The sequence below is a fragment of the Myotis daubentonii genome, chromosome 5 (genome assembly GCF_963259705.1).
Source record: "Myotis daubentonii chromosome 5, mMyoDau2.1, whole genome shotgun sequence".
Classification (NCBI taxonomy): Eukaryota; Metazoa; Chordata; class Mammalia; order Chiroptera; family Vespertilionidae; genus Myotis; species Myotis daubentonii.
Window position 1 is genome coordinate 74,151,605 of NC_081844.1, and position 24,586 is coordinate 74,176,190.

The 24,586-nt window shown below is 53.7% G+C and overlaps 1 protein-coding gene across 2 annotated transcripts; it reads left to right on the forward strand.

The window, feature by feature from the left end:
- The first annotated feature begins 1,034 nt into the window (after positions 1–1,034).
- On the forward strand, positions 1,035–23,139 carry CLTB (clathrin light chain B). Of its 2 annotated transcripts, XM_059698245.1 has the most exons (6): positions 1,035–1,539; positions 6,398–6,444; positions 17,722–17,839; positions 18,033–18,144; positions 20,039–20,092; positions 22,701–23,139. In XM_059698245.1, the coding sequence occupies exons 1-6, from the start codon at positions 1,353–1,355 to the stop codon at positions 22,870–22,872; spliced, it is 690 nt and encodes a 229-aa protein (XP_059554228.1). In that variant the 5' UTR covers positions 1,035–1,352; the 3' UTR covers positions 22,873–23,139. The 2 variants fall into 2 exon arrangements, with proteins under 2 accessions (XP_059554228.1, XP_059554229.1); XM_059698246.1 differs by lacking the exon at positions 20,039–20,092 and having other exon boundaries at positions 1,092–1,539.
- Positions 23,140–24,586: the final 1,447 nt, after the last annotated feature.

Here is a 24,586-nt window from a genome sequence, read left to right on the forward strand (position 1 = left end):
GATGAGTCAAGGATGTAGATGAAACCAGACTGACTAGGTTGGTAATATTGAGGTTTGGGGGTTAGTATCTCAGTTTGCATTATATCATTCTTCTACCCTGTACTTTAAGGCCAGAGCACCTTGCCCACGGGCTGCGACTAGGCGTTTGCCATCTGTTGGTCTCCTGGATTGTAATCTCCTGGTGGCCAGGGCTGGGTGTTGCTACATTTTGTTGCACGGGTGCTTGGCACAGCACTGGCAAGGAGGAGGCCTTGGGACACTCTGATGAGGGTGACGGGTGGAGGAGTCGCAGGCTGCCTTGATACATGGTCTGCCTTTCTCAGGCCGGTTCAGACCTAAGGGACATTTAAGGGGCCCAGCCTCTAACTCAGTGGTTCTCAACCTTCCTAATGCCGCGACCCTTTAATACAGTTCCTCCTGTTGTGGTGACCCCCAACCATAAAATTATTTTCGTTGCTACTTCATAACTGTAATGTTGCTACTGTTATGAATCGTAATGTAAATCTCTGATATGCAGGATGGTCTTAGGCGACCCCTGTGAAAGGGTCGTTCGACCCCCAAAGGGGTCGCGACCCACAGGTTGAGAACCGCTGCCAGTTGTGGTCCAGGCAGGTCATGCACACTCCGGCAGCCTGAACGGAAGCCTCCGCAATGAAGAGAAACGCGCACGAAATGCCCCGAAGCTAACTTAGCGCCTGGTGGGAAAGGCTGGCCCCGAGGGAAAGAGGCGGGAGGCCTGGGGACTGAGGGTCACCTCCCCGAGCCCCGTCTCCCCCCTCTTGCAGAGGAGGGAATCCGCAGTAACGGAATTCCTACGACCTGCCCAGGTCCGTGAAGAAACTTTACAGAACGGGTCGGGGTGAGGTCTGCGCAGCGCCCGCCCCCAGCTGCTCCCGGCGCGGGCTGCGCACCGCGGTGGCCGGTCGCTACGACGACTCGGTCCCGCCCGTTTCGCCCCCGGACCGGTGTCCCGGGCGCCAGCGCTGGCGGCGGGGGTGGGCGCGCTGCGCTGCGCTGCCCGCCTCCGGCCCCGGGCTGCGCCGCCCTCCGGTGGCCGCGGGGAGGCGACCTGCGGCTCCGGCTGCCCCCTCCCTCGGCGGTGACATCACCGCATTCCCGTCCCGCTGCTCCCGCCAGCGCCGCGGTGACAGGGAGCCGGAGCCGGAGCCGGAGCCGGAGCCTGGGCCGGGACCGGGCCGACGCGGAGAGGAGGTGCGGGCGGTGCGCGGGCCGCTCCCCGCCGAGGCCCGCCTGCTGCTCGGGTGACAGGTCGCGGCCGCCGGGCGCAGCGCCGGGCACGCGCCGGGCAGAGCCGAGCGCCGGGCGGACGCCCCAGCGGAGACGCGGGGAAAATGGCTGATGACTTTGGCTTCTTCTCGGCGTCGGAGAGCGGGGGCCCCGAGGCGGCCGAGGAGGACCCGGCGGCCGCCTTCCTGGCGCAGCAGGAGAGCGAGATCGCGGTCATCGAGAATGACGAGGGCTTCGGCGCCCCGGCGGGCGGCCCCGCGGCCCTGGCGCAGCCGGGACCCGCGAGCGGGGGTGAGTCAGCGCGGCGGCCGGGCACGGGGGCGGGGGCGCCCGGGGGACAGAGGGCCCGCCGTCGGTCGGCCGCCGGGAGCGGGCCTGGGGCCGTGTGTGCGTGTAGGGTCTGGGGCCCGGGGTCTGGGAACCGGGGAGGAATCTCCTTGGAGATCCTCCTAGAGGCCCCGCCTGGGTGGGCCGGGTACTCCCGGGACCAGAATTCCTCCGGACGTTTCCTCCCGGCCAGTTCCACCGCCGCGCGGCTCTGGAATCCAGCACCGCCCAGCCCCGGAGTGTCCCCCGAGCCTCCAGGGAGGCCTGTCTCGGGCTCCCAGCCGAGCCCCGAAGGTGTGGGCAGGACAGCAGACCCCTCTGCCCCTCGGACGTAGCTTCCTCCTGCAGCTGGGAAGGCAGGAGGGTGTCCAGAAACTCACACACTTTCCCTTGGGACCACCTGCAGGCACTGGGCTAGGCATTTTATACTTACATGTCATCATTGGATACTCAGTGTCAGACCCATTTCAGAGGTGGCAAAATCGAGGCTAAAAAAAAGTACAGTACTAGAGCAACTGGCAAGTGGCAGAGCAAGGATTTAAACCTGTGTCCGGAAGACTCTAAGCCCTGTCCACCTGACCACACTGTCTTCCACATGCCTGACTCTGAGTGAGATACCAGGACATCGTGGATTTCGGTCAAATGTGGCTCTGCCCTCTGGCATTTTCCAAAGGTGGTCCAGGACTGTTGTGGTTAGCTTCAGAACAGCATGTTTGCCAGTGTTCCCGCTGTGGTTCTGGCTTGAGAGAATAATTCCTTAAAATATTTGGTACAAAAGTAGATAGCACCTTCACAGGTGCATCCCAAACTGCCCTTGCTTCCTGTTAATGCTGTCATTTTGGTGGGGTTTTATGGCCCTGTTGGAATAAGTGGTAGCTTCCATATTTTTAAAAATAAAAATGTTTACAAGTAAGGCTCCTTATAGGCATGTTTGTATTCATTCAACATTTACTGAGCACCTGCCAGGCCCACCGGGGATGCAGCTATGACTAAGACAGTTCCCGTGGTAAGGAGCTTGAAGCATCTCTGTAGCCCCTTGCTATGAGAACTGTAACAAGCCTTCTGTAACGTATAAGAAAGAACCTGGAGGCCCAGAGAGCTTGAGTGTCTTGCCCAAAGTCACACAGCTGTGAGTGACAGATCTGGGGCTTGATCCAATCCCAGGCCTCCCAGGTCTGAGCTCCATGCGCTTTCAGATGCTTCCGCAGTCACCGGGAGGTGATAGGCTGGTGGGGGGGGGGGGGGGGGGGGCGGGCAGTGAGGCTTTTGTTACCCAGCCAGCCATGGAAGCCTTTCAGAGCAGCAGCTCAGCACGGACCTTCACACATCTCAGGGAAATGCCTGTCCACAGTCAGGCACCAGTGTTCATTTGTCCACGCCTCTTCCTTGAGACCCTCAGCTTCCCTGGTCTGGCTTGGCCTGAGGGAGGCCCTGCGGAAAAGACCGGAAGCTAGAACTTCCTGAGGGAGAAGCAGGTAAAAGTCAGCCCGGGTAGCCAGAGGCCTCTGGGAGTTGAGCCTCTCCCCAAACAGTGGGGCTCCAGGGGCTGACAGCCTGGATAAGGAGGTTCCCTCTCTGGCAAGGGTGGGGTACAGATTGGGGCACAGGGTGGAGCACAGCCCTCTGAGATCCTCCTGGACTCTCACACCCACCACAGCTGCAAGTGCTCAGCTGCCGTCCTGAGCGGGGCATGGGGATCCAGGAGGTATTGTAGGATGGTGGCTCCGTAGGTGGCCAGGCAGGATGGAATTGATCTGCCCTTCTAGCCCTAGTTGGTGCTGAGCAAGTAATCCCCCCTGGCTAGCCCAGAGTGTCAGAAGCCAAGATGGATGGGGTGCATGTGCCTTGGCCTTCCGGGACCGGGCGGGTGCTGGCTCCCACCGCCGCCCATCTGGTGGTCCGTGAGGTCCGAAAGGTTGGCGACCGCTGTCTTAGATGACACCCCTGTGCTGAGTGCTCTAACGTTGGGTCCCTGGTGCCCCTGGGGAAAGAGGTGCCTGGTGTAGACCTGAGCCTGAGCCACATTGTCTCTCCTCTGGGGCTGGGGCTGGGGCTGGGCCAGCCTGAGCAATGGACACTTTGTTTCCATTCATCACCTTGGGCAGGACCCAGAAGGTTTACTTTTTCACACCCAGATTGCTGAGCCGCCCAGCCCGGCTCTGCTCCTGACTCACCGAGTCGGTTCCTGGCAAGCCTGTGTCCCCATCTGGGCCTCAGTAAGCTCCCAGGAATGTTCTGGACCCTGTCTGCCCCCGTTCCAAAAGGGGTCAAGGATCTGAGTGAAACAACACCCACTGGTGATGCCTGGAACTCGTGTCTCCTGTGCCCCTGTTCTGCCGGCCTCTGACTATGGACACGTGATTATAAATGTGCAATAGACAAACCAGAAAGCATTGTGGGAGCAAATACTCCTAACTCTGTGTGTGGGTGTGTGTGGGTTCCCAAAGAGGCTGAAACTTCATCTCCAGAGGAACACTCATGGACCTGGGAGACGGGCTGAGGGGCTTTCTGAAGGCCAGCGTGGGCCAGGGGCTGGTCAGGGTGGAGTAGGGTGGTGCAACTTCCACTCCAGAGAGGCCAGGTGCACAGACTGGCATCATCCTGAATGGACCCTGGTAATGTAAGGCCCTGGTAGAGGCGGTGCCCGGGGGAAGATGCTGCCACTCAGCCAGGAGAAGCCCTATCTGAACGCCTAGGGATGACAGCTGACATAGTTGATCAGAATCAATCACTGTTTGAGTCCGAAAACAGCGTTGATTGTAATTTATATCGACCGGGGATTATTTCCATGGATTACAGGTCCCTCCCGTCAGTCCCCAGGCTGAAGGCAGCATTGCTGCTGCTCACCGCGCTGGCCAGCTGGTACAGGGCTACCAGTCCACCTGTGCTCCTCCCGTGGGGCCTCCTGTGGCTTTTGCTAGGCAGTTTCTGAGAGGCTGCAGAGCGGCCTTGCAGAGAGCAGTCGGCCCCTAAAGAGCAACTCAGTTTCCATTTAGCCAACACTTACTGTTCACTGTTTCTGTGCAGGAGCTTTGAGGAGCTGAGTAGGATACAGAGCCTGATAAAGGAGTGCATGACCCGTGAGAGGTCACAAGTAATTGCATAAGAGGGCAGGGGATGCTGTTCAGTATTCTGGACTACCCCAGAGGCGAGACCGTCCATCAGTGCCTAGGGAAGCAGAGTAGTGGAGGGCTTCCCAGAGGAGGTGACTCATGAGCCGAGTCTTGGAGAATGACTGGATCTAAGAGCATTCTTTAGAGAGGGAAGCAGGAAGAAAGGCATGGGGTACAGGATGTGTTTGGGGAAGGAGGAAACCAGAATAGGGTTTGTGGGAGGGACTGGTGGGTAGCGAGGCAGGAAAAAATGGACAGGACCAGGCTGTAAAGACCCTCAAGTGCTATGGTCCGGAATTTGACAGATATTTACGGAGTTTCTGTTATGCGCCAGATTGTGGGTGTTGGGCCCCAGCAATGGACAAAACGAAGTCTCTGCTCTATTGGGGGGGGTCCGTTCTAGTGGGGAAGACAGATAATAAGCACACACACAAATAGACATATCACCTGTGCTAAGTGCTGTGAGAAAATACTGCCGGGGAGGGGAGGTGCGGGAGCGGTGAATGTCGGGGGTGGTCAGGGAAGGCCAACACTAAGGCAACCAGAGGCTGAAGGGAGCAGCCCATGTGGAGATGGGCAAGGAGGCCTTCCCGGCAGAGGGAACAGTACCTGCTGAGTCCCAGAAGCAGGAGCAGGCCCCGTAGGCCGCTGTGGTCCAGGGGAAGTGGATTTCTTTTGGGTTTGTTTTTATTATATTTTAAATTAGAGGAATGACATAGGTAAGTGTATGTTTTATTAGCACACTGTATGGGTGAGAGGTGGGGCTGGAGCAGGGCACGGGGTAGAGAGCAGAGGGCAACTTTGAGTTTGAAAGAGGGTTGGGAGAGGGTGAGGCTGGAGTCGGGGAAGCCAGTCATTCATTCTTCCTTTCTTTAATGCATTTTGTAATTTTTTTATTCAACACATAGTTTCTGGCTCTTACTACGTCACAGGTACCCTGCAGGGCTCAGGGAAGACAGTAGTGAGGAGAAAGGACACAGGGGGCCCTCCAGGTATTTGCCACTAGCAGGGGGAGAGCCCGGGCTGGGCTGGGCAGAGGGCAAAGAGCGGAGGGCCACTTTGAGGGTCACTGTTGCAGCAGAAGCCACAGGAATTTGTGACTAATCAGATGTCAGGGAAAGGGACCAGGAGGAGTCATAGTTGAGGGCAAAATGAAATCCTTCTGGGAGGGGCAGAAGCAGGAAAAATAGGGCAGGTGCTGCCTGGTGGGGGCTGCGGTTCCTGCTGTCCCAGGTGGAGCAGTTAGTTGCTCAAGGCACTGCAGGGACAGGCAGAGACTTGCCGGTCCCTCCTCCTTAGCCCTCGCAGACCCCACCCTGAGCCTACAGTGCCTCTGCCTGCACAGGCTCTACTGGGCCATTCCCAGCTGCAGCGGAAGGTAAATCCGTTTCGGGTAGGAGAGGAGCTATTACTGACTGGACGACCTTGGGCAATTACATAGTCTGTCTGAGCCTCAGTTTGAGGATCTACAAAATGGATTGATAACAACTTCATCACAAGGCTGTGGTGAAAATCACATGTGATAAAGGCTGTGAGAAGGCATGGTGAGCTGTCAAAGGATTGGGCCCAAGTATCCATCATGTCTGTGTTGGGGGGAGAATACATGCATGGGCATATACAGAAGCCGGCTTGGGGCACTAACATAGGACCATTCCGTGCTTGCTGTAAGCTGAGCAATGAGTAATGCTTTCTCCTTGTTCTCTTTCTAGCTGGTCCTGAGGACATGGGGACCACGATCAATGGAGATGTGTTTCAGGTAAGCATTTCTGCCTTAGCAGTGGTAGGGACCGACAGCCTGAATCCCACGAACGTATGGCCCCATCCTCAATAGGATTAGGGCTTTCAGTCTTCTGGTCACTCCAGTCTGATTAATTGGGATGGAAACACAGAGGTTTTTGACATGTTGTTTTTTGGTGTGTTTTTTTTTTTGTGTGTGTGTGTGTGTCATGTAGGAGAAGGGGATGAGGAATAAAGACCACTAGAGACAGGGATTGGTGGGGTGTGGCCTCAGTCTGCCCATGGTGATGTCCTGCTTACAGAGGGAGGGATAAAGGGGCTCACAGTGGCATGGAATGAAGGAAACACAGGGACCTGCACACGTTGGCCCTCCCGACCGAACTGGGTGGCCGTCTCTACCTGGGTAGGCCCTTGGCCCAGAGACTCCACTTCTCAGAATTTTTCCCAAGGAAATAACTGGACGAGGACACCCAGATTGTCTGCAGGATGAGGTAGAATAGCAGACAAATGGCAACAGCCTAAGGGTCCAGCATGGGGGGCCTGGGCGGGCCAATTGGAAACCCACGCTGTATGGACACGAAAAGAAGCCGGCACTATAGTAAGTGGAAAAGCAGCTTGCAGAATAGTATGCTCAGTGTGGTCCTGCTTTTCATTTTAGAAATACGTATGCACAAAAAATCTGAAAGGAGGTCTACTAACTATTAGCAGTGTAGCCCCGACATGGGGGTTGGGGAGGGATAAGAGGAGAGCTTTCACGTTCCTTGTTTAAAAAGCCTTTGTAGTGGCCCCATACTGCACACACATGCACACGCCAAAACACCTAGTAAGGACAAATTCTAGTTGAAAACTGCCTCTCGCTGTGCCCACCTAACCTCCTCCCCTCATTTATACATAAATTGGCTTAAAAGTACTTAGATCGATGAAGAAGTATGTTGCACACCTGAAACTCATATAATACTCTATGTCAACTATACTTTAATTTTAGAAAAGTATTGAGACTTAGAGAATTTGGCTCACAGAAGGCATCCCCAGGACCCCACAGATGCAACTGTCCTCACCCCCGCAACCCCTTTACTTTTTACCTCCCCCTCATCCCCCCCAGGGGCCTGGGTGGGGCGAAGCCTTCAGTGGATGAGCCTTGGTTCCCACTGGCAAAAAGGGTCAAAGGCCCTTGCCCCCTCGGCTTCAGCTCTGCCATCTGCTGAGCCCCTGTGGCTGTGGAGGAGCTGGCCTCCTGACCCTTGGTGAGAATAAACAATACTTTCTTATGTAAGAGGGCTGGGCTGGCACCTTACACAGGGAGCCTGGCCAATTCCTATTTCTGGAAAAGCACTCAACTGTCTGCAGGCTAGGAAGTCAGTCTCCCAGGGCTCTAGGACTTCGTGTCTCCGTGGGTCCGAGAGCCGCAAATAATCAGCATGGCCTCCTGTTCGGTTTGGTAGATCACTGAGACCCAGGCTGCCCCTGCGCTGGGAACACTCAAAAGGACTTTGCTAGACCCCATGGTCTGTGTCCTCCAGTGGACTTGGAGCTGGAGATACACTTGGAACCACAGAAGTAGCTAGAACACTATGAGGAGGATAATTCTCCTTCCTATAGATTAGGGTCGGCGGCCTTCTCTCTCCACACCCTCTGGGCTCACTTTGTGTTGGCAGATCTGAGGAACCCTGGGTGGCTCCTCCCCGATCTCAGTGTGAACTCCCATTCTCACTGATCCCAGTAATAATCCCAGGCATGTTTCTTTGTAAACTGCTTCACATCTGTGCCATCCTAGAAGGGGTCACAGATGAGGCCCGTCTCTCAGAAGCCAGTTCTGTCCACACCTCCCTCCCTGATCTGGTGCCCTTTGCACCTCATCCTTGTAGCAGGCTGAAGGTGGGTGCCCTTCCACCACCACCCTCCAGACCTTCTTTAGAATCAAACATAGAGCAGGGTCTGGCTTGTGCTGCAGGTGGAGGAAAGCCTCACATGCTCAACACTTTCTTTTTTAAAAATGTTTTTATTGGGTTTTTTTTAGAGAGAGAGGAAAGGAGAGGGAGAGAGATAGTGAAGCATCAAGGAGAGCAGAAATATCCATTGGTCAGCTGCCTCCTGCACGCCCCTTACTGGGGATGGAGCCTGCAACTGGGGCATGTGCTCTGACCGAGAATCAATCGGTGACCTCTCCGTGCTTGGGGCAATGCTCAACCAACTCAGCCACACGGCCAGATGCAAGCATACTCAACTTTCAAGGGTCCTGGGCAGAATTTTCTTGCTACTTTTATTGTTGTGTGTTTTTTTGTTTGTTTGTTTTTTTGGTGGTAGCCTGTGGGCCACTAGGGGGTCCAGCTACAAACCTGATCCCCAACAAGGCCTAAGGATAAGCCTGCCACACCTACTCCAGTTCCATCTGGCACTGCCAGGGGCAAGGGTAGGAGGCCCCTGCAGCACTCCTCCACCTGCACAAACTGTATCCCTTCCCCCACCCCTTCCATCATCCCCCTTTGAGCTACTTAGAGGAAACAGCTCAGCTTAGTTTAGCTTTAGCCGGTCAATCCCAAAGACGGATCTTCCTCATCCTCCTGGCTGTCTCTGGAGTCACAGCATGGGCTCGGCCAGCACGGCCCACGGAGATGCTCCTATGGGGTCCAGTAGAGGGGTCCCCCAGAGAGGGGTGTCAGGGAGCAGAACTGATGGAGCCTCCTGCCTTTGGTCCTGGCCATTCCCAACCCCTTCCCTCTCAGCTTGGGAGGGGCTCAGAGCATTCCTGCAGCCACTGGTGGGTCCTCCCAGGCTGCCAACCCTCCTGGCAGTTGACCTGCTTTCCTCACTGGGCCGTTCCTGCTGTAACTCACTCCCCCCACCCCACCCACCAGCAGAGGTGGGGCCAGGAAAACAAGTTCACAGCCGCCAAACAGCTTCTCGGGACTTTGTCTGTCGGCATCACCACTGTGCTCTTCTGGTCATGGTGCAGCGTGGCAACAGCCTGCCGGCCCTCTCCATGCCCATCCTCTACCGGCTACAGGGGTGCACACCATGTGTGACACAGGGTCCCCACCTCACATCCTGAGTGGGATGTGGCCCCTCCCATTTGACAGGTGATGAAGCACAAGTAGCCCAGGAAAGGGGTTCTCAGAGGTCCCACATCCGGTGAGGGGCAGGAAAGGACTTCAAGCCCAGCCCCCCGGATGCTCAGTCCCAGGCTGTTCCTGCGCCCTCCACATCGCTCTGCAGGCAGCCACTGCTCCTGCATGGAGTCACTCATGGCCCCCGAGTGCCAGGCACTGTGCTGGGGCAGTGGATGAAGATGAAGAGGCAAACCCAATGTGTGTTTGTCCTCCAAGAGCTCGCTTGTGACAGAGCACAGAGCCCGGGGAAGAAGTGGTGGTCGTGCAGGACAGCAAGGGCTCAGAGACTGGGTGGTATGAAGAGCTGAGCCTGGTTCTTACCGTGTGTCAGGCACCACGGAGAGCTTTACGTGCTGCAATTCATTTCGTCCTCCCAACAGCCCTACGACGTAGGTGCTGTCATTGCCCATTTTACAGATGAGGAGGACGCATAGAGGGTAAAAGCTCACTCTGCTGACACAGCTGGGAAGAGCTGGGACTTGAACCAGGTGCTGCACTGAGTCAGGCAGTACCACAGGGAGGGGTGCTGAAAGTGGTGTCGAGGCTGCCTGAGGGGATGTGGGTGGGCCTGGCTCGGGGGACAGCACGTTCAAGGTATAGCGGGTTAGACACTGAGTCCAGGACTTGCCCAGAGCCTGGGGCCCACTGCAGATAGGAGGGGGCTGGGGGAGTCTGAGGTTCAAGGTGTGGGGCAGGCACAGCTGCCAGCCAGAGCAGGTTAGTGGGCCGCACTGCCCATGGGAAGTGGTGGCAGAGGCAGGCCCAGCTTGGCCAGGGCCTGAGGCCTGGGGCACAGCCACCTCAGGGTACAATCTGCCCCTGGATGTGCAGCTGCTCCGGGGCTGAGAGGAGTACCGGGGGGTCCAGATGCTCTTCGAGGCTGCTCCCCCGCCCAGACCAGGGCAGGCTGTGGGGAAGAATCTGGATGGAGTCAGACGGCCTGGGCTTCATTTCTGGCTCTCCCCAGCGAGACGGCCTTCCCCTAGTCATTGCTCCGAGCCAGATCTCATGTGTAAAATGGGGATTAGGGGCCCTGCCCTGCTGCCTCCACAGGTCTGTGGAGAAAGGTGCTCTGAAGTCCAGGAAACCTGTTATCCACTCCTGGCCTGGCCGGAGCGAGCCCAGGCGAGTGTGAGAGAGATGGGGGTGGAGCAGGGGGAGGAGGTGGCACAGGCAGGAATCCCGGGAAGACAGATTAACCTGGGAGACAAAAAGTAGGCACACAAATCATGTGAACCAGAGTGAGTTTGGTCCCCGTTGGCTACTACGTGGCCACCATGTTCACACCCAGAAATTCAGTTTGCATCCTGGCTCTGCTACTTCCTGGCTGGCTGACCTTGGGACTTTGGTGCTAGACTTTCCCTACCTATAAAACAAAGGCAATAAACCCCACCGTGTGTGGTGGTAAAGATAAAAGAGAACCGTTTAATTGCAAATGCTCTGCCAGTTTTAATGCTCTATAACCTGGGAGTCTTCATTTTAGGGCGGGCGCTGTGGCGATGGGGGGCCCTAAAGGCCAGGAGGGTGAGACTCCTGCCCGGAGGATCCGTCCAGCCCACCTATCCCACGCCTGGCGGCCTCTCTGCACTCAGTTTCCTAAAGGCACCTGCCCCACGTGGCCCTGATGCTGCTCTTGGCATGAAATGCCCTGCCCCATCTCTTAAGGTCCTTCTCTGCCCTCAGGCAAGAATGGCCATGCCCTTCCTTGTGCCCCCTCTTTACCCTGACCTGTGTCACAGCAGGTATCCCAGCCATGGTCCTCATTGTTTAGGGACTCCCCCTACCAAGCTCCGGGCTGATGGGCTGCCTTGTTCATCCCTGTCCCCAAGCCTGAACATGTTCATTTAGTCAATAAATGTTCTTGAACTCCTCCTATAGCCAGGCCCTCCCTCTTCTGGAGACTGTGCGCTAGGGGTGGAGAACATGTGGCCCACGGGCTGTAGAAGGCCTCGGAATCGTTTGGCCTGGCCCTGCCAAGGCATTAGGGGCGAGTTAATGAAATGTCTGACCACATACAGCAGGCTAATGATTTCTAACACAAAATGAGTTTATCATTGTCATTTCTAAATGATTTAATGCTTTAAAAATCTGAGTTCATTTCTAATGTAGGAAATATTGATATAACCCACATAAATACTAGGTCTGTGGGGTGGATAATTTTAAGAGTGTAAATAGGTCTCAGACTAAAGAAGTATGAGAACCGCTACATTACCCTGTGGCGCTGACAGAAAGCATGTGTGTCCTGGTTAATATACCACAGTAGTGCGAGAGACCGATAGTCGGGATTATTAGATACGGAGGGTGCCCTCTTGGTGGAGCTCTGGGGCACCCCCTCCAGAGTTCCCATTTCCAGGGCGCTCACCGCACAGCTGTAATTTGACAAGTGATTCCGCCAGTTCCAAACGAGCTGATGAGCTGCTGAAAACAAACTCAGTAATTATAAGTGATAACCCAAGCATTTTAAGAATTTTAGGCTCTGACTATAATTTCCTAAGGCAGTAGGAATTTTTCGTAGATTGGATTTTAAAAATATGACTAGCAAATAACTCACCAAGCAGCAAAATAAAAATGTCTTCTGAGCAACCAGGTATAAAAGGAAAAAAAAAAAAAAAGCCCGGCTGGCATGGCTCAGTGGTTGAGCGTCGACCTATGAACCAGGAGGTCAAGATTTGATTCCCAGTCAGGGCACATGCCCAGGTTACAGGCTTGATCCCCCGTAGGGGGTGTGCAGGAGGCAGCCGATCAGTGATTCTCTCTGATTGATGTTTGTATCTCTCTCCCTCTCCCTTCCTCTCTGAAATCAATAAAAATATATTTAAAAAAGGGGTGGGGTTGGGGGGGAATCGCCCATATGCTATGGCCTCCTGGCAGGATACAGGAAGTGGCCCTTTGCTCCCTGCTACCACAGAGGCCAAGGTGGGCTTACCAGTGAAGGATGAAGACAACCTCTGCTCTCCTCACTGGCTTTTGTTTAAATAGAAACAAAGCCCAGTGTCCTTTCCCCAAAACTCTCACGTGACAGGAGGAGGGGTGGCGCCAGAGTTCCGACCCGGGCTCTGAGCAGCACCTGCCCCAGGACTCGCCCCCAGGTGCCCTCGAGCTCCTCGACAAGACCAGCAGGCTAATTTTTCAGGTGATGATTTTGTATGGCCCTCGAAGGATGTTATAAATATCCAAATGGCCCGCGGCAGAAAACAGGTTCCCACCCCTGCTTTATGCAGACAAGGCAGCCTGTTTTCAAGGAGCTCACTTTCTTGCAAGAAGAGAGATAGTGAACGCTAAACAAACCTGTCATGTCAGATTGCGATAGGTACCAGCATGAAGATAAAATGTGGCGCGTGCACTAACACATTCACAAAAGAAACTGCAGTTGTTTGCAGATGGGGCTTGTATGGATTGGGCAGGGATCCTGGCCGCTGGGCCTCAGGGCAGGGCTGTTCTCCCGTGACCAGGGTGGGGCTCACCCAAACCGTGATCCATGTGCCCTGGAAAGGCCCCTCGGGATGTCATGAGGCTCTAAACTCAAGTCAGGAAAGAGGAATAAGGGCTCCACCCAAAGTGCCCCACCCAAGGGTGGACCTGACCCGAGGTGCCAGGCTACACCACCCATCCTGGGCCTGCCCCTCCCTCTCCCCAGACAGCCAGAGCCGGGTGTGTGCTCTTTCCCCCTGGCTGCCTGCACCCCTTGGGCAAACACTTACAAAGCACTTCCTCTGAGCCGGGCACACGCTGGCTCCGGAACCTTCTTGGTGAGCACACTTGTGTGGCGAGAAGACATTGAACGACACTGGCTTCATGACAGTTTTGAAGAGTGGAGGAGGAGCATGGGAGCCTTAAAAGGACAGAACAGCTGTTTAGAAGTCACAAACAATCCTGGCCGGTGTGGCTCAGTGGTTGAGCATCGACCTTTGAACCAGGAGGTCACAGTTCCATTCCCAGGCAGGCACATGCCCTGGTTGCGGGCTCGATCCCCAGTGTGGGGTGTGCACGAGGCAGCTGATCAATGATTCTCTCTCATCATTGATGTTTCTATCTCTCTCTCCCTCTCCCTCTCTGAAATCAATAAAAATATATATTAAAAAAATATATATATTATACATATTTTTTTTAAAAAGTTACAAACAAGATCCCTAGAAGGCAAAGGCTGTGACTGAGCACAGAGGGGAAGGGGTACGAAATCTGCTTGGGGTTGGGAGCTATCCCAGAGCTTGTGACATTTAAGCTGGAAACTCGTGGGATGGAGTAAGATTTAAGCAGCTGGAGAAGGGAGGGAAGACAATTTCAGGCTGAAAGCAAAGGCAGCCACAGGGGTGGGTGGGATGTGTGTAGACAGGAATGCGTGGGGCGTGTTGAGTGCCAGAGAGGGAGTGGCGGGAGATGGGGCTGGATTGTAAAAGGCTTGGCTAGACTGGAGGGAGCCGCATCCTACTGGGCTGAGCTCTCAACCCCAACTCTCGGAGTCCCCACCTCTGACAGGAGGGGTAGCGAAGTGGGCAGAGCCTTGGTCTGGGAGTCAGACATACATCATGCCTTTTCTCCTGGCCTCAGCGTCCTTCTCTATAAAATGGGAATAGAATAACAATAATGCCAACTACCATTCACTCTCCTAAGTGTGTTACAAATATTGTTGCACCAAACCCTTACAACAGGTCTTAGAGGTAGTTTTATTATTATTCCCATTTCAGAGGAGAAAACTGAGGCCCAGAAAGGTTAAGCACCCTGCCCTGGCTACATGCACATCTAGTAAGCAGCAGAGGTGGGGTTTGGACCCAGACATTCTGGCTGCAGAGTCCAAGTTCTTTACCACATTCCTAGCCGTGGTCATCCTGCCTGTCTCAGGGCTGCTTGGTCACTCAGCAAATATGTGTGGAATATCTACTATGCGCCAGGCACTGTGTGGGGTGCTGAGGACGCAGCAGGGAACAGGACAGATAAGGTCCCTGTCACCGAGTGGCATTCTGATGGAGGAGACAGACAATGGACAAGTAAACATAGAGTGAGGTCATTTCGGACTGTGTATGCACTGTTGGGTAAATAAAACTGTAAGAGATTGCTTTTAATGATAGGAACACAAGGGACTCACTGTGTGCCAAGAAGTGTTAGAAATTCCTGACATTTTGCCCTGGCTGGTTTGGCTCAGTGGATAGAGCAATTGGCCTGCGGACTGAAGGGTCTCGGGTTTGATTCCAGTCGGGGGCACATGCCCCGGGTTGCAGGCTTGATCCCCAGTAGAGGGTGTGCAGGAGGCAGCCGATCAATGATTCTCTCTCATCATTGATGTTTCTCTCTCCCTCTCCCTTCTCTCAAATCAATAAAAACATATTTTTAAAAAAGAAATTTTTGACATTTTGTTAACTCATTTCATTCTCTTTTTTAAAAAATGACATTTTGATTTTGTGTGTGGGGGGGTTTTTTTAAAAATATATTTTATTGATTTTATACAGAGAGGAAGGGAGAGAGATACAGAGTTAGAAACATCGATGGGAGAGAAACATCAATCAGCTGCCTCCTGCACGCCCCCTACTGGGGATGTGCCCGAAACCCAGGTACATGCCCTTGACTGGAATCGAACATGGGACCCTTCAGTCCGCAGGCCGACGCTCTATCCACTGAGCCAAACCGGTTTCGGCATTGTGTGTGTTTTTTTTAAAATTGATTTTAGAGAGGGAGGAAGAGAGACAGAGAAAGAGAGAGAGAGAGAGAGAGAGAGAGAGAGAGAGAGAGAGAGAGAGAGAGAGAGAGAAATATTGATCATACCCACAAACCTACGTATGTGTCTTGACCGGGAATCGAACCCCTGACCTTTCAGTGCACGGATGATGCTCCAGCCAACTGAGCCACACTGGCCAGGGCTAACTCATTTCATTCTTTTTAAAATATATTTTTATTGATTTCAGAGAGGAACGGAGAGGGAGAGAGAGATAGAAACATCAATGATGAGAGAGAATCGTTGATTGGCTGCCTCCTGCACGTCCCTTACTGGGGATCGAGCCCACAACCTGGGCATATGCCCTTGACCAGTATTGAACCCAGGACCCTTGGTCCGCAGGCCAACGCTCTATCCACTGAGCCAAACCAGCTAGGGCTCATTTCATTCTTATGTCAACCTTGAGGGGTGGGCACTCTTATTTGCCTAGGGTCACAGGAGGGGAAGGCTTGCTGGCAGAGGGCACAGCAAGTGCAAAGGAGACAGTGGATATGAAGTTGTTTGAGATGTGAGATTGTTTAAGGTTGTTTTATGATTTGAAATCATAAAAATCCTAGGAGAAAACAGGCAGTAAAATCTCAGACCTTTCTCATAGGAATATTTTTTTCTGATATATGTTCTCGGGCAAGGGAAACAAAAGAAAAAATAAATAACCTGGCTGGTGTGGCCCAGTTGGTTGAGTGTCATCCCACACACCAACTGGTCCCAGGATCTTCCCGATCAGAGCACACCCTCTGGTTGCAGGCTTGATCCCTGGTGGGGGGCATGTTGGAGGCGGCTGATCAAGGATTCTCTCTCATCACTGATGTTTTTCTCCTTCTCTCACTCTTCCTCTCTGAAATCAATAAAAATATGTATTTTTTAAAAGTTTAGCCGAAACCGGTTTGGCTTAGTGGATAGAGCGTCGGCCTGCGGACTGAAGGGTCCCAGGTTCGGTTCCGGTCAAGGGCATGTGCCTGGGTTGCGGGCACATCCCCAGTAGGAGATGTGCAGGAGGCAGCTGATCGATGTTTCTCTCTCATCGATGTTTCTAACTCTCTGTCTCTCTCCCTTCCTCTCTGTGAAAAATCAATAAAATATATTAAAAAAATAAATAAATAAAAGTTCAAAAAAGTAAGTATGTATGAAAAGTTTAATTTCACAGAAGAGGTTTCTATATATAGTGCTATAATTTTAAATTTACACTGAGTAAGTCTAGTCACTGGGAGTAAACAAATGTACAAGGCTGGGGCGTGCCTTAGCATGTGGGAACATTGCTGGCGCGAGTGAAAACTGCTGCAGAAACTCATGCCAGGGACCACAGAACCAATTACTTCGCACAATGCGGTGTGATCACGTGTTAATCACTGAACATTGTTTATGAGTGGTATCTCTTGGATTTAAATATATATGTAAACTATAGTTACAGATATGTAATATTTATTTATGTCTGTGAAATTACTATTTTTCCCCAACATATGGCCTATTCACTAAAATTTGTTAAAAATAGTGCTTGAGCCTGGCCAGTATCGCTCAGTGGTTGAGCGTTGACTTATGAACTAGGAGGTCACACAGTTTGATTCCCGGTCAGGGCTCTATCCCCAGTAGGGGGTGTGCAGGAGGCAGCTGATCAATGATTCTCTCTCATTGATGTTCCTATCATTCTCTCCCTCTCTGAAATCAATAAAAATATATTTTTAAAAATGATAAAAATATCTTTAAAAAAAAATTGTGGGTGAGCCCTGGCCAGTGTGGCTCAGTTGGTCCTGTGCATCAGTAGGTCGCTGGTTCAATTCCCAGTCAGGGCATATGCCCCCGTTGTGGGTTTGGCCCCAAGTTGGGGTGTGTACAGGAGGCAACTGGTCATATTTTTCTCTCACATTGATATCTCTCTCTCTTTCTCTCTCTAAAAATAAATTATGAAACAAACAAATAACAGTGGGCACTCTCCTTTCAGGGAGTACACCTGTGCTATTCTCTCTCCCCTCTCCTTCCCCACAGGCACGTATATTCTAAACTCCAAGGGACCCCACGAGACTTGCAACCAGGGGAGCAATGGGCAGTGGCAACTCCCCCCCTACTCCCCCCAAACCTATCTCGAAGGCCCCCTTTTCTCTGACTTCCCAGTGAGCCAAAGCAGCCCAGCCTAGGCTCTCCTGTTGCTTCTTCTGTGCCCTTCCTTGTCATAAGTGTGCTTTTGCTGTGGTCAATAAATTCTTGCTTTTCTAAAAAAAAAAAAATAAAATAAAATAAAATAAAGGTGGGGTATAAATAAATGGTGATGGAAGACTTGACTAGGGTGGTGAACACACAATACAATGTACAGATGCTGTGTTGTAGAATTGTGCACCTGAAACCTGTAGAATTTTGTTAACCAATGTCACCCCAATAAGTTCAATAAGTAAGAAAAAAAAAAGACTGTGAGGGGATGTCCTGATCCTTGGGCAGTAGACACCGGGAGGCGGGTGGATGGCCTGGGTACATGGCTGTGCTTGTGTCCTAGGAGGCTCATGGCCCCGCTGACGGCTATGCTGCCATTGCCCAGGCCGACAGGCTGACACAGGAGCCCGAGAGCATCCGCAAATGGAGAGAGGAGCAGAAGAAACGGCTGCAAGAGCTGGGTGAGGGCAGGGCTGAGGCTGGGCTGCTTTGGGACATGGTGGGGGGTGGGGAACTTTAAGGTATACGCACCCCCCTCTGATGTGGGAACTGTGTGCGAATGGGTACTGGGGGCGAGGGGAGAAGCAGCGGGGCGGTTGTGTCCCCCCTGTCCCTACTGGAAAGCTGCCACTCATTCTCCTGTTGGGGTTGCAGACGCTGCCTCCAAGGTGACAGAACAGGAGTGGCGGGAGAAGGCCAAGAGGGACCTGGAGGAGTGGAACCAGCGCCAGAGTGAACAAGTGGAAAAGAACAAGATCAACAACCGGTAACAGATGCTTTAGGGACAGGAGGGGGTTATGGGGACAGGAGAGGAGCTATAGGGACATGAGGGAGCTAGAGGGACAAGAGGGGGATAGAGGGACATGAGGGGGCTGTGGGGACAGGAGGGAGCTATAGGGACATGAGGAGGTTAGAGGGACACAAGGGGGCTATGGGATATGAGGGGGTTATGGGGACATGAGGGAGCTAGAGGGACATGAGGGAGCTATGGGGACATGAGAGGCTATAGGGACATGAGAGGCTATAGGGACAGGAGAGGCTATAGGGACAGGAGGGGCTATAGGGACAGGAGGGGGCTGTGGTATTGGAGGCCCATCTTGAGAATGGGTGATTGTGTGGCAAGAACATGGAGGACGGAGGAAGCTGAATGCCCAGGACTACTTCTTCCTTGGTTGCCTGTGGAGTTCAGAGCCCTGAACTTGGAAGGGCTGATACACTGTTACGCTCTCATCACCTCACCACAACAGTGAGAAGCAAGTTCTGCAGTCAGCAGTTGAGGTCCCAGGTCCCTGGGATGTGAGCCAGACTGTGCTGGGCCCCACAGCTAGGCCTGGGCCCTCTGTGCCACGGTTAGTGTCACGGAAAGCACAGTCCCGGCTGGGAGTGAAGAGCCAGCCTGGGTACGGGATTTTGTTGCTTGTAGCGCTTTGACCCAGAGTGGCTTCAGCACTAAAGGAAATGAGTGGCCCACAGAACTGAAAAGCCAGGGGTAGGACGGCAGGCACAGCGGGCTCAAGGGCGGAAACAAAGTCAGTTGGCACCCACTTTTACTGTCTCTAAGCTCTTCTTTCCTCTACGGAGCCTTCCCTCTGGGAACCCTCCGCCCCTGGGATGGAGGTGAAGGTGGCCACCAGCAGCTCCAGGCTTCTGCTCTATCTACTTGGCAACTTCAATGAAAATAAAGTAATCTCTTGCTCCCAATAGCTCCAGCATAAGTCCTTGACCTGACCCTCATTGGTGGGGCATGGGTCAGGCCCAGAGGCAGGGACTCCCTGATGGACCCAGCTTAGGTAATATTCCATTCCTGGGGTTGGGCATGGGGTCAGTCCTACCCAAACCACAGGGACTGACTTGAGGGCAACTTGATCCTGCAAAGGACAATCAGGGTGCCCTTCCTGGAAGAAGGAGAATGAATGTTGAGCAGGCAAGGACAGCAGATGCCACAGAGAACACCTTTGTGGAAAAGGTCTCAGAGCATTTCAGGGATGCTGCCCAGCAGACCAGCCTTTGAGGCTCGTCCCTTCAAATCACCAGGCCTGCCAGGAAGGGCAAGGCCAATGCTGGGAGCCGCCACACTTGTGTTCAGGAAGCTGCTGCATGCCAGGCTCTGGGCTGGTACCGGAAGACAGATGAGAAGGCCCCACCTGTAGCCTCTGAGTTCAGAGGAGAGAAACATGTGAGTCCAGCTGGACTCAGCAGTAGGGCCCCTGCAGGGGGAAACAAGGGATGCTGTGGGGGAGGAACCTTCGTATCTGGGGAACTGGGCTTTGGAGGATGAGTAGGAGTTCATCCGGAAAAAGAGGGCAGGGGTGGGGGAGGGAAATCTAGACCAGGGGACAGAATGATAAGAAAGGACCTTGTGTCTGGGGCAGCAGGGAGGCTGCGAGTGGTGGCAGAGGCGGGCAGCAGGGAGGCTGGGAGTGGTGGGCAGACATGGGTGGTGAACAGTAATTTGATCAGGGCCAAGTTCTCGGTGGGCTGGGCGGGTGGAGGATTCCTGCTCTCCTCTCTGGGCTGTGGATGGTTGAGCCTCCCAGAGCTGTGCTTCCTAACACCTCTCGACCTGGAGGTACTAACACTGTCTCTCTTTCTCTTTAACCCTCTGCCTGTCTGTCTGTCTTGCCATCTCGTCTTCCCCCACCTAACCCCTTTCCCTTAAGGATCGCTGACAAAGCATTCTACCAGCAGCCAGATGCTGATATCATCGGCTACGTGTACGTGTGTCTCCTCTGCTCCTCTGTCTGGGGGAGCTGGAGAGGGCGAGGCCCCTGTGTGTGGCTGGCACAGGTTCTTGAGTCTCCTGCCTGTGGGGTACAAGAGTGCGGCTGGGCGAGGGCAGGGAGAAGGCTATGGCCAGAGCAGGGGTGAATCCCCAGTCAGCGCAGCACCTCCGCCACTCCAGCAAATGCTTATGGAGGTCTTTTCTGCATGGAGGTGACTTTGCTAAAACAGGCAGAGAAAAGAAAAGAATGCACTAGCCATGCCCGGGTGGGAGGGGAGGGGCGAGTGGCAAAGCTGCCCAACTCCCTCCCAAAGAGATGCCTTTGGGGGTGGGAGGTAGGGTGCAGAGGTCTTCTGTTGAACGAAGCAAACATTGAGTGCCAGTTTCTGGAGCTAGGAGCACACCTATCCCCTTCTGCTACCCCCAGGTGCACTGCTCCTCCTTAGAGCTTCTACCCAAGTTGGCACTGTGACTAAGCTAGACCAGAGATGGTAGAGGTTCCCTCTCACGTCACCTCAGTTGGTTGACAGCGACACCTAGAGTTGTGTTGGGGATTGTAAAGCTGAAGGGAAAAATACAGCGATGAGTGTGTGAGGTCAGCCGATATTGGCTGCTCTGCGTGCCGGCCACACCCTTGGCAGGCCTGTGGCTAACTCTTCTCTCACAGTGCCCAGGACACCCCAGGGTGACAGCCTTTCGCTCCTACCTTCCGTCCACTCTCCCGGCTGTCCAGTCCTCATGGGTACTTACCCAGTGCCAGTCTCTGGTCAGACCGGAGTGTGTGGTAATAAGAGCTGCGTGGAAGGACACACAACACTCTGGAAGCCACCTTCTGCTGTGGGAGCCGGGGCAGGCTTCAGCGATGCAGGACCTTCAACTGGACCATAAAGTGGGAGGAGGGATGAATGGATGGGGAGGGGAGGATGGCGGGAAGGGCATCTTAGGTGGAAGAAGTTGCTTGGGCAAAGGTGATGAGATAGGACATTCCTAGTGGCCTGGTGGCTGTAGGTGGTGGAGGTGGGGGCGTGTGGAGAAGGTTAGCTCGCGGCCAGCTGCAGAAATGCCTGTTGTGCCAGGCCAAGAAGCTTGGACTTGATCCTGAAGGCAGCAGGGGGCCACAGGAGAGTTCCAGCAGAGAGTGGGGATGGCAGCGGGACATGGGTGCTGGGGGTAGTTAGTGCTCCTGTTTCACCCCAGACAATGGCCCACGGATCATGCAAAGGAGTCCCGAAGAGGGAGAGTGCAGACCAGCATTTCCCAGACTTCCATGTGCCTGTGAGACACCAGAGGGTCTTGTTAAAATGAGGATTCTAATTCAGTAGGACTGAGGCCATGATTCTGCATTCCCCACAAGCTCCATGGTGGTGCCCATCAGCAAGACCACCCACCACACTGAGCTGCAAGTTTAGCGGGGGCCTCTTGACCCAAAGGATGCTGCTAGGAAAGCTTCCCTCAGCCCCCTGGATATCCAGCTCTGCACAGCAGTCAACCTCTTCCCAAGCTCGCACTCACCTGCCATCTCCTTAGATCCTCAGCCACTCGGATCTCTAGGTGGAGGCTCTGACCCTCACTTTACAGGTTAGGTAACGAGCACACAGCACACGGAGCAGGGAGGGCCAGATCACCCTTGGCACGGCCGCGTGGACCCACTGGCGAGCTCCCCACCATCCGCCAGTGCCTGGTCACGCATGGATGGCTCGATAGCCAAACAGGACAAAGACCCTGACCTTTCACCTAAGAATCCTTTAATGTCTTTCTCTTAGTAATGCCCACATTTAGGTTTTGTCCACTGAACAGTATTGACTACACTTTGCCTCTCCATTGTTCTTTCATCAGTGGCTTTCATACCGGTCAGCTAGAACGGAAGAAGCCACCAGTTGTCACCCTAATTGGACTCTAACCAGTTAAGACTTAAATGAATGGAGCAGTCCTCATGCCCTGGCTCCATAGATATTCCGGGCTAAAAAGAGCTCTGCCATCAAACATGCTGGGGAGACGGTGGATTCTATCGCCATCACTTTCCCACTGATGCACGTTAGCACATGCAAGGCTTTGAAGGTCCCCTTTAACGGAGTTTTCTATGAGTGGTTGCCCACAACTCTTATGGAGAACGCACAGGGTCCACAGAACAATGAGGCAATGCTGAACCAGGCACTCCAATTAGTTATCTAGTTAATCAATGTCCTGTCTCTGCCAAGTTATTGGAAACATTGAAAATGGCTGAGGTACCACATTAGTTCCTCCACCGCCATTCGGTGCCAGGAGCCCCAGTGGGGAACTCTTGATGGAGAGGCAATGACCAGAGAGCGCGAGGGTGGGGCAGGGGGGGAGGAGGTCCAGGGAGGAAACTTTAGCTAGGGTGGCAGGGTGACCTCTCTGAGGAGGCGAGGCCTGCACTCAGTCCCAAACTAGGTTTTCTCTGATGCCAAGGCTGTTCCTGGGGCCCAGGGTCGGAGGGCGCAGGGCCGGGGAGGAGACCTCTGGATAAAGAACCCCAGAGCAGGCTGGGCAAAGCAGCGTTGCTCATTGCGGGGAAAGCATCACTGGTTCGGGGGGGAAGGCAGGCAGCTCTGAGACCTCTGTCCTATCTCCTCCTGCAGGGCATCTGAGGAGGCTTTCGTGAAGGAATCCAAGGAGGAAACCCCAGGCACAGAGTGGGAGAAAGTGGCCCAGCTGTGTGACTTCAACCCCAAGAGCAGCAAACAGTGCAAAGACGTGTCCCGCCTGCGTTCTGTGCTCATGTCCCTGAAGCAGACACCGCTGTCCCGCTAGGTGCCGGCCAGAGGCATGGCCACGGAGCACGGGCAGGGGCAGGGGCAGGGCAGAGGAGCTGCTTCGGGCAGGAGGGTGGAAGCCTCCGGCAGTGGCTCCACACAGCCTCCTCCCTTCCTCCCCCTCTCCCAGGCTGGGGAGGGAACACTCGCCCCTCTCACCCTCCTTCCCTCTGAAGTCCCAGCCTCTCACACCGCCTCTAAGTCCACAAAATTGTGACTGTCCCTCTGATGTACTTTTTTCTTGACTTAAAGGGTGTGTTGTTAATTCTTTTTACACTCATTTTTTTACCATTCTCATTTTTCTGGAAGCCACAAATGGTGTCAGGGTTCCGTTTGGGCTTAGAACTTTCCCAGCATGGCCCTGAGAGATGAGGCTATTCCCTTGGGAACCCAGCAGCTTCCAGCTGGAAGTGGGTGTCCCTGGCTGCCTGTCTGCTGCCTTGACTTCCAGGAAGAAAGACCACCTCTCACAGAATGCTTTGCAGCCTTGATCCTTCCGGATCCTTGAACAAGCCTGTGAGATAAGACTGTTCTCATCAGCCACAGACCCAGAGGGAAAGGGGCGTGAAGCAGAAGGGGGGCCAGGCCAGAGGTTCCCGTGGAGGCTAAGCCAGGCTGAGGCTGGTGAAGGTCGCCTCCGCCAAACCCCCTTCCTTGTGATTGGCTGGGGCCCTCTTCACAGGGCGGCCCACTGCACTCCCTCTGTGGCTTTGGGATGAAAATCATGGACCACACCTTCTTCCTCTCCAGCAGAGGCTGCAAACAGGTTACATTCAAAATATTGGGACCAATTCAGGTATTTTTTAAGGAGGAGGCAACCCGGTCCCTCCCTGAAACATGGGTAATAGCTCCTCCTCAAACTCAACTGTCTTAGAATGAACTGTCTTCCTCTAACTCACAACAGGAAAGAATACGGGCCAGTGTCATTTGGCTTGCCGGTTAAAGGAAGAAAACGGGCCCTGGGATCTGTGAAAGTGGCTGGGAATGAAGCTGGTTAATTGCACTGAAAGGGTTCGGTACCTGTGGCTGCTAGCAGAGGAGGGGCTGATAGCCCCTTCCAGTGCACTCCCTTGGGAGAGGCCTGATTGCTGCTCTGTCACAGGGGACGGGTACGATGGCAGGAGCCTGGGACCCAACCCACTGCCACAGGAGCGCTTTGTAACATGCAGGGCGTGTTTCCCCTCGGCCCCTCATAGTCCCGGATTGCAATAAATGTGACTCTTTAATTCAAAAAAAAAAAAAAGAAACAAAATATTGGGACCTGCATAGTGTTCTAAATGGTTTAATTGACAGCTATGTTTCCTAGAACCGTCATAACAGAGTCTGACTTGAAATAACAGAGATTGTCTCACTCTCCTGAGGCCAGAAGTCTGAATCAGTGTCAGCAGGGCCAGGTCCCTCCCCAGCACCAGGGGAGGATGTGTTTCAGCCTCTCTTCCGGCTTCTGGCTGCCTCAGGTGTTCCTTGGCTGGTAGATGCACCCGTCTAATCCCGCCTTCGTCTTCACATGGCCTGTCCTCCCTGTGCGTCTTTGTCCAAACTTCCCCTTTTTATAAGGACAGTCATATGGATTAGGGTCCACCTTAGCCTCATTTTAATTTGGTTACCTCTGTAAACACCCTATTTCCAAATAAGGTCACATGTGAGGTGCTGGGTTAGGACTTCAATGTATCTTTTTTTAAAATTAGTTTATTTATTTTTTGGTTAATCCT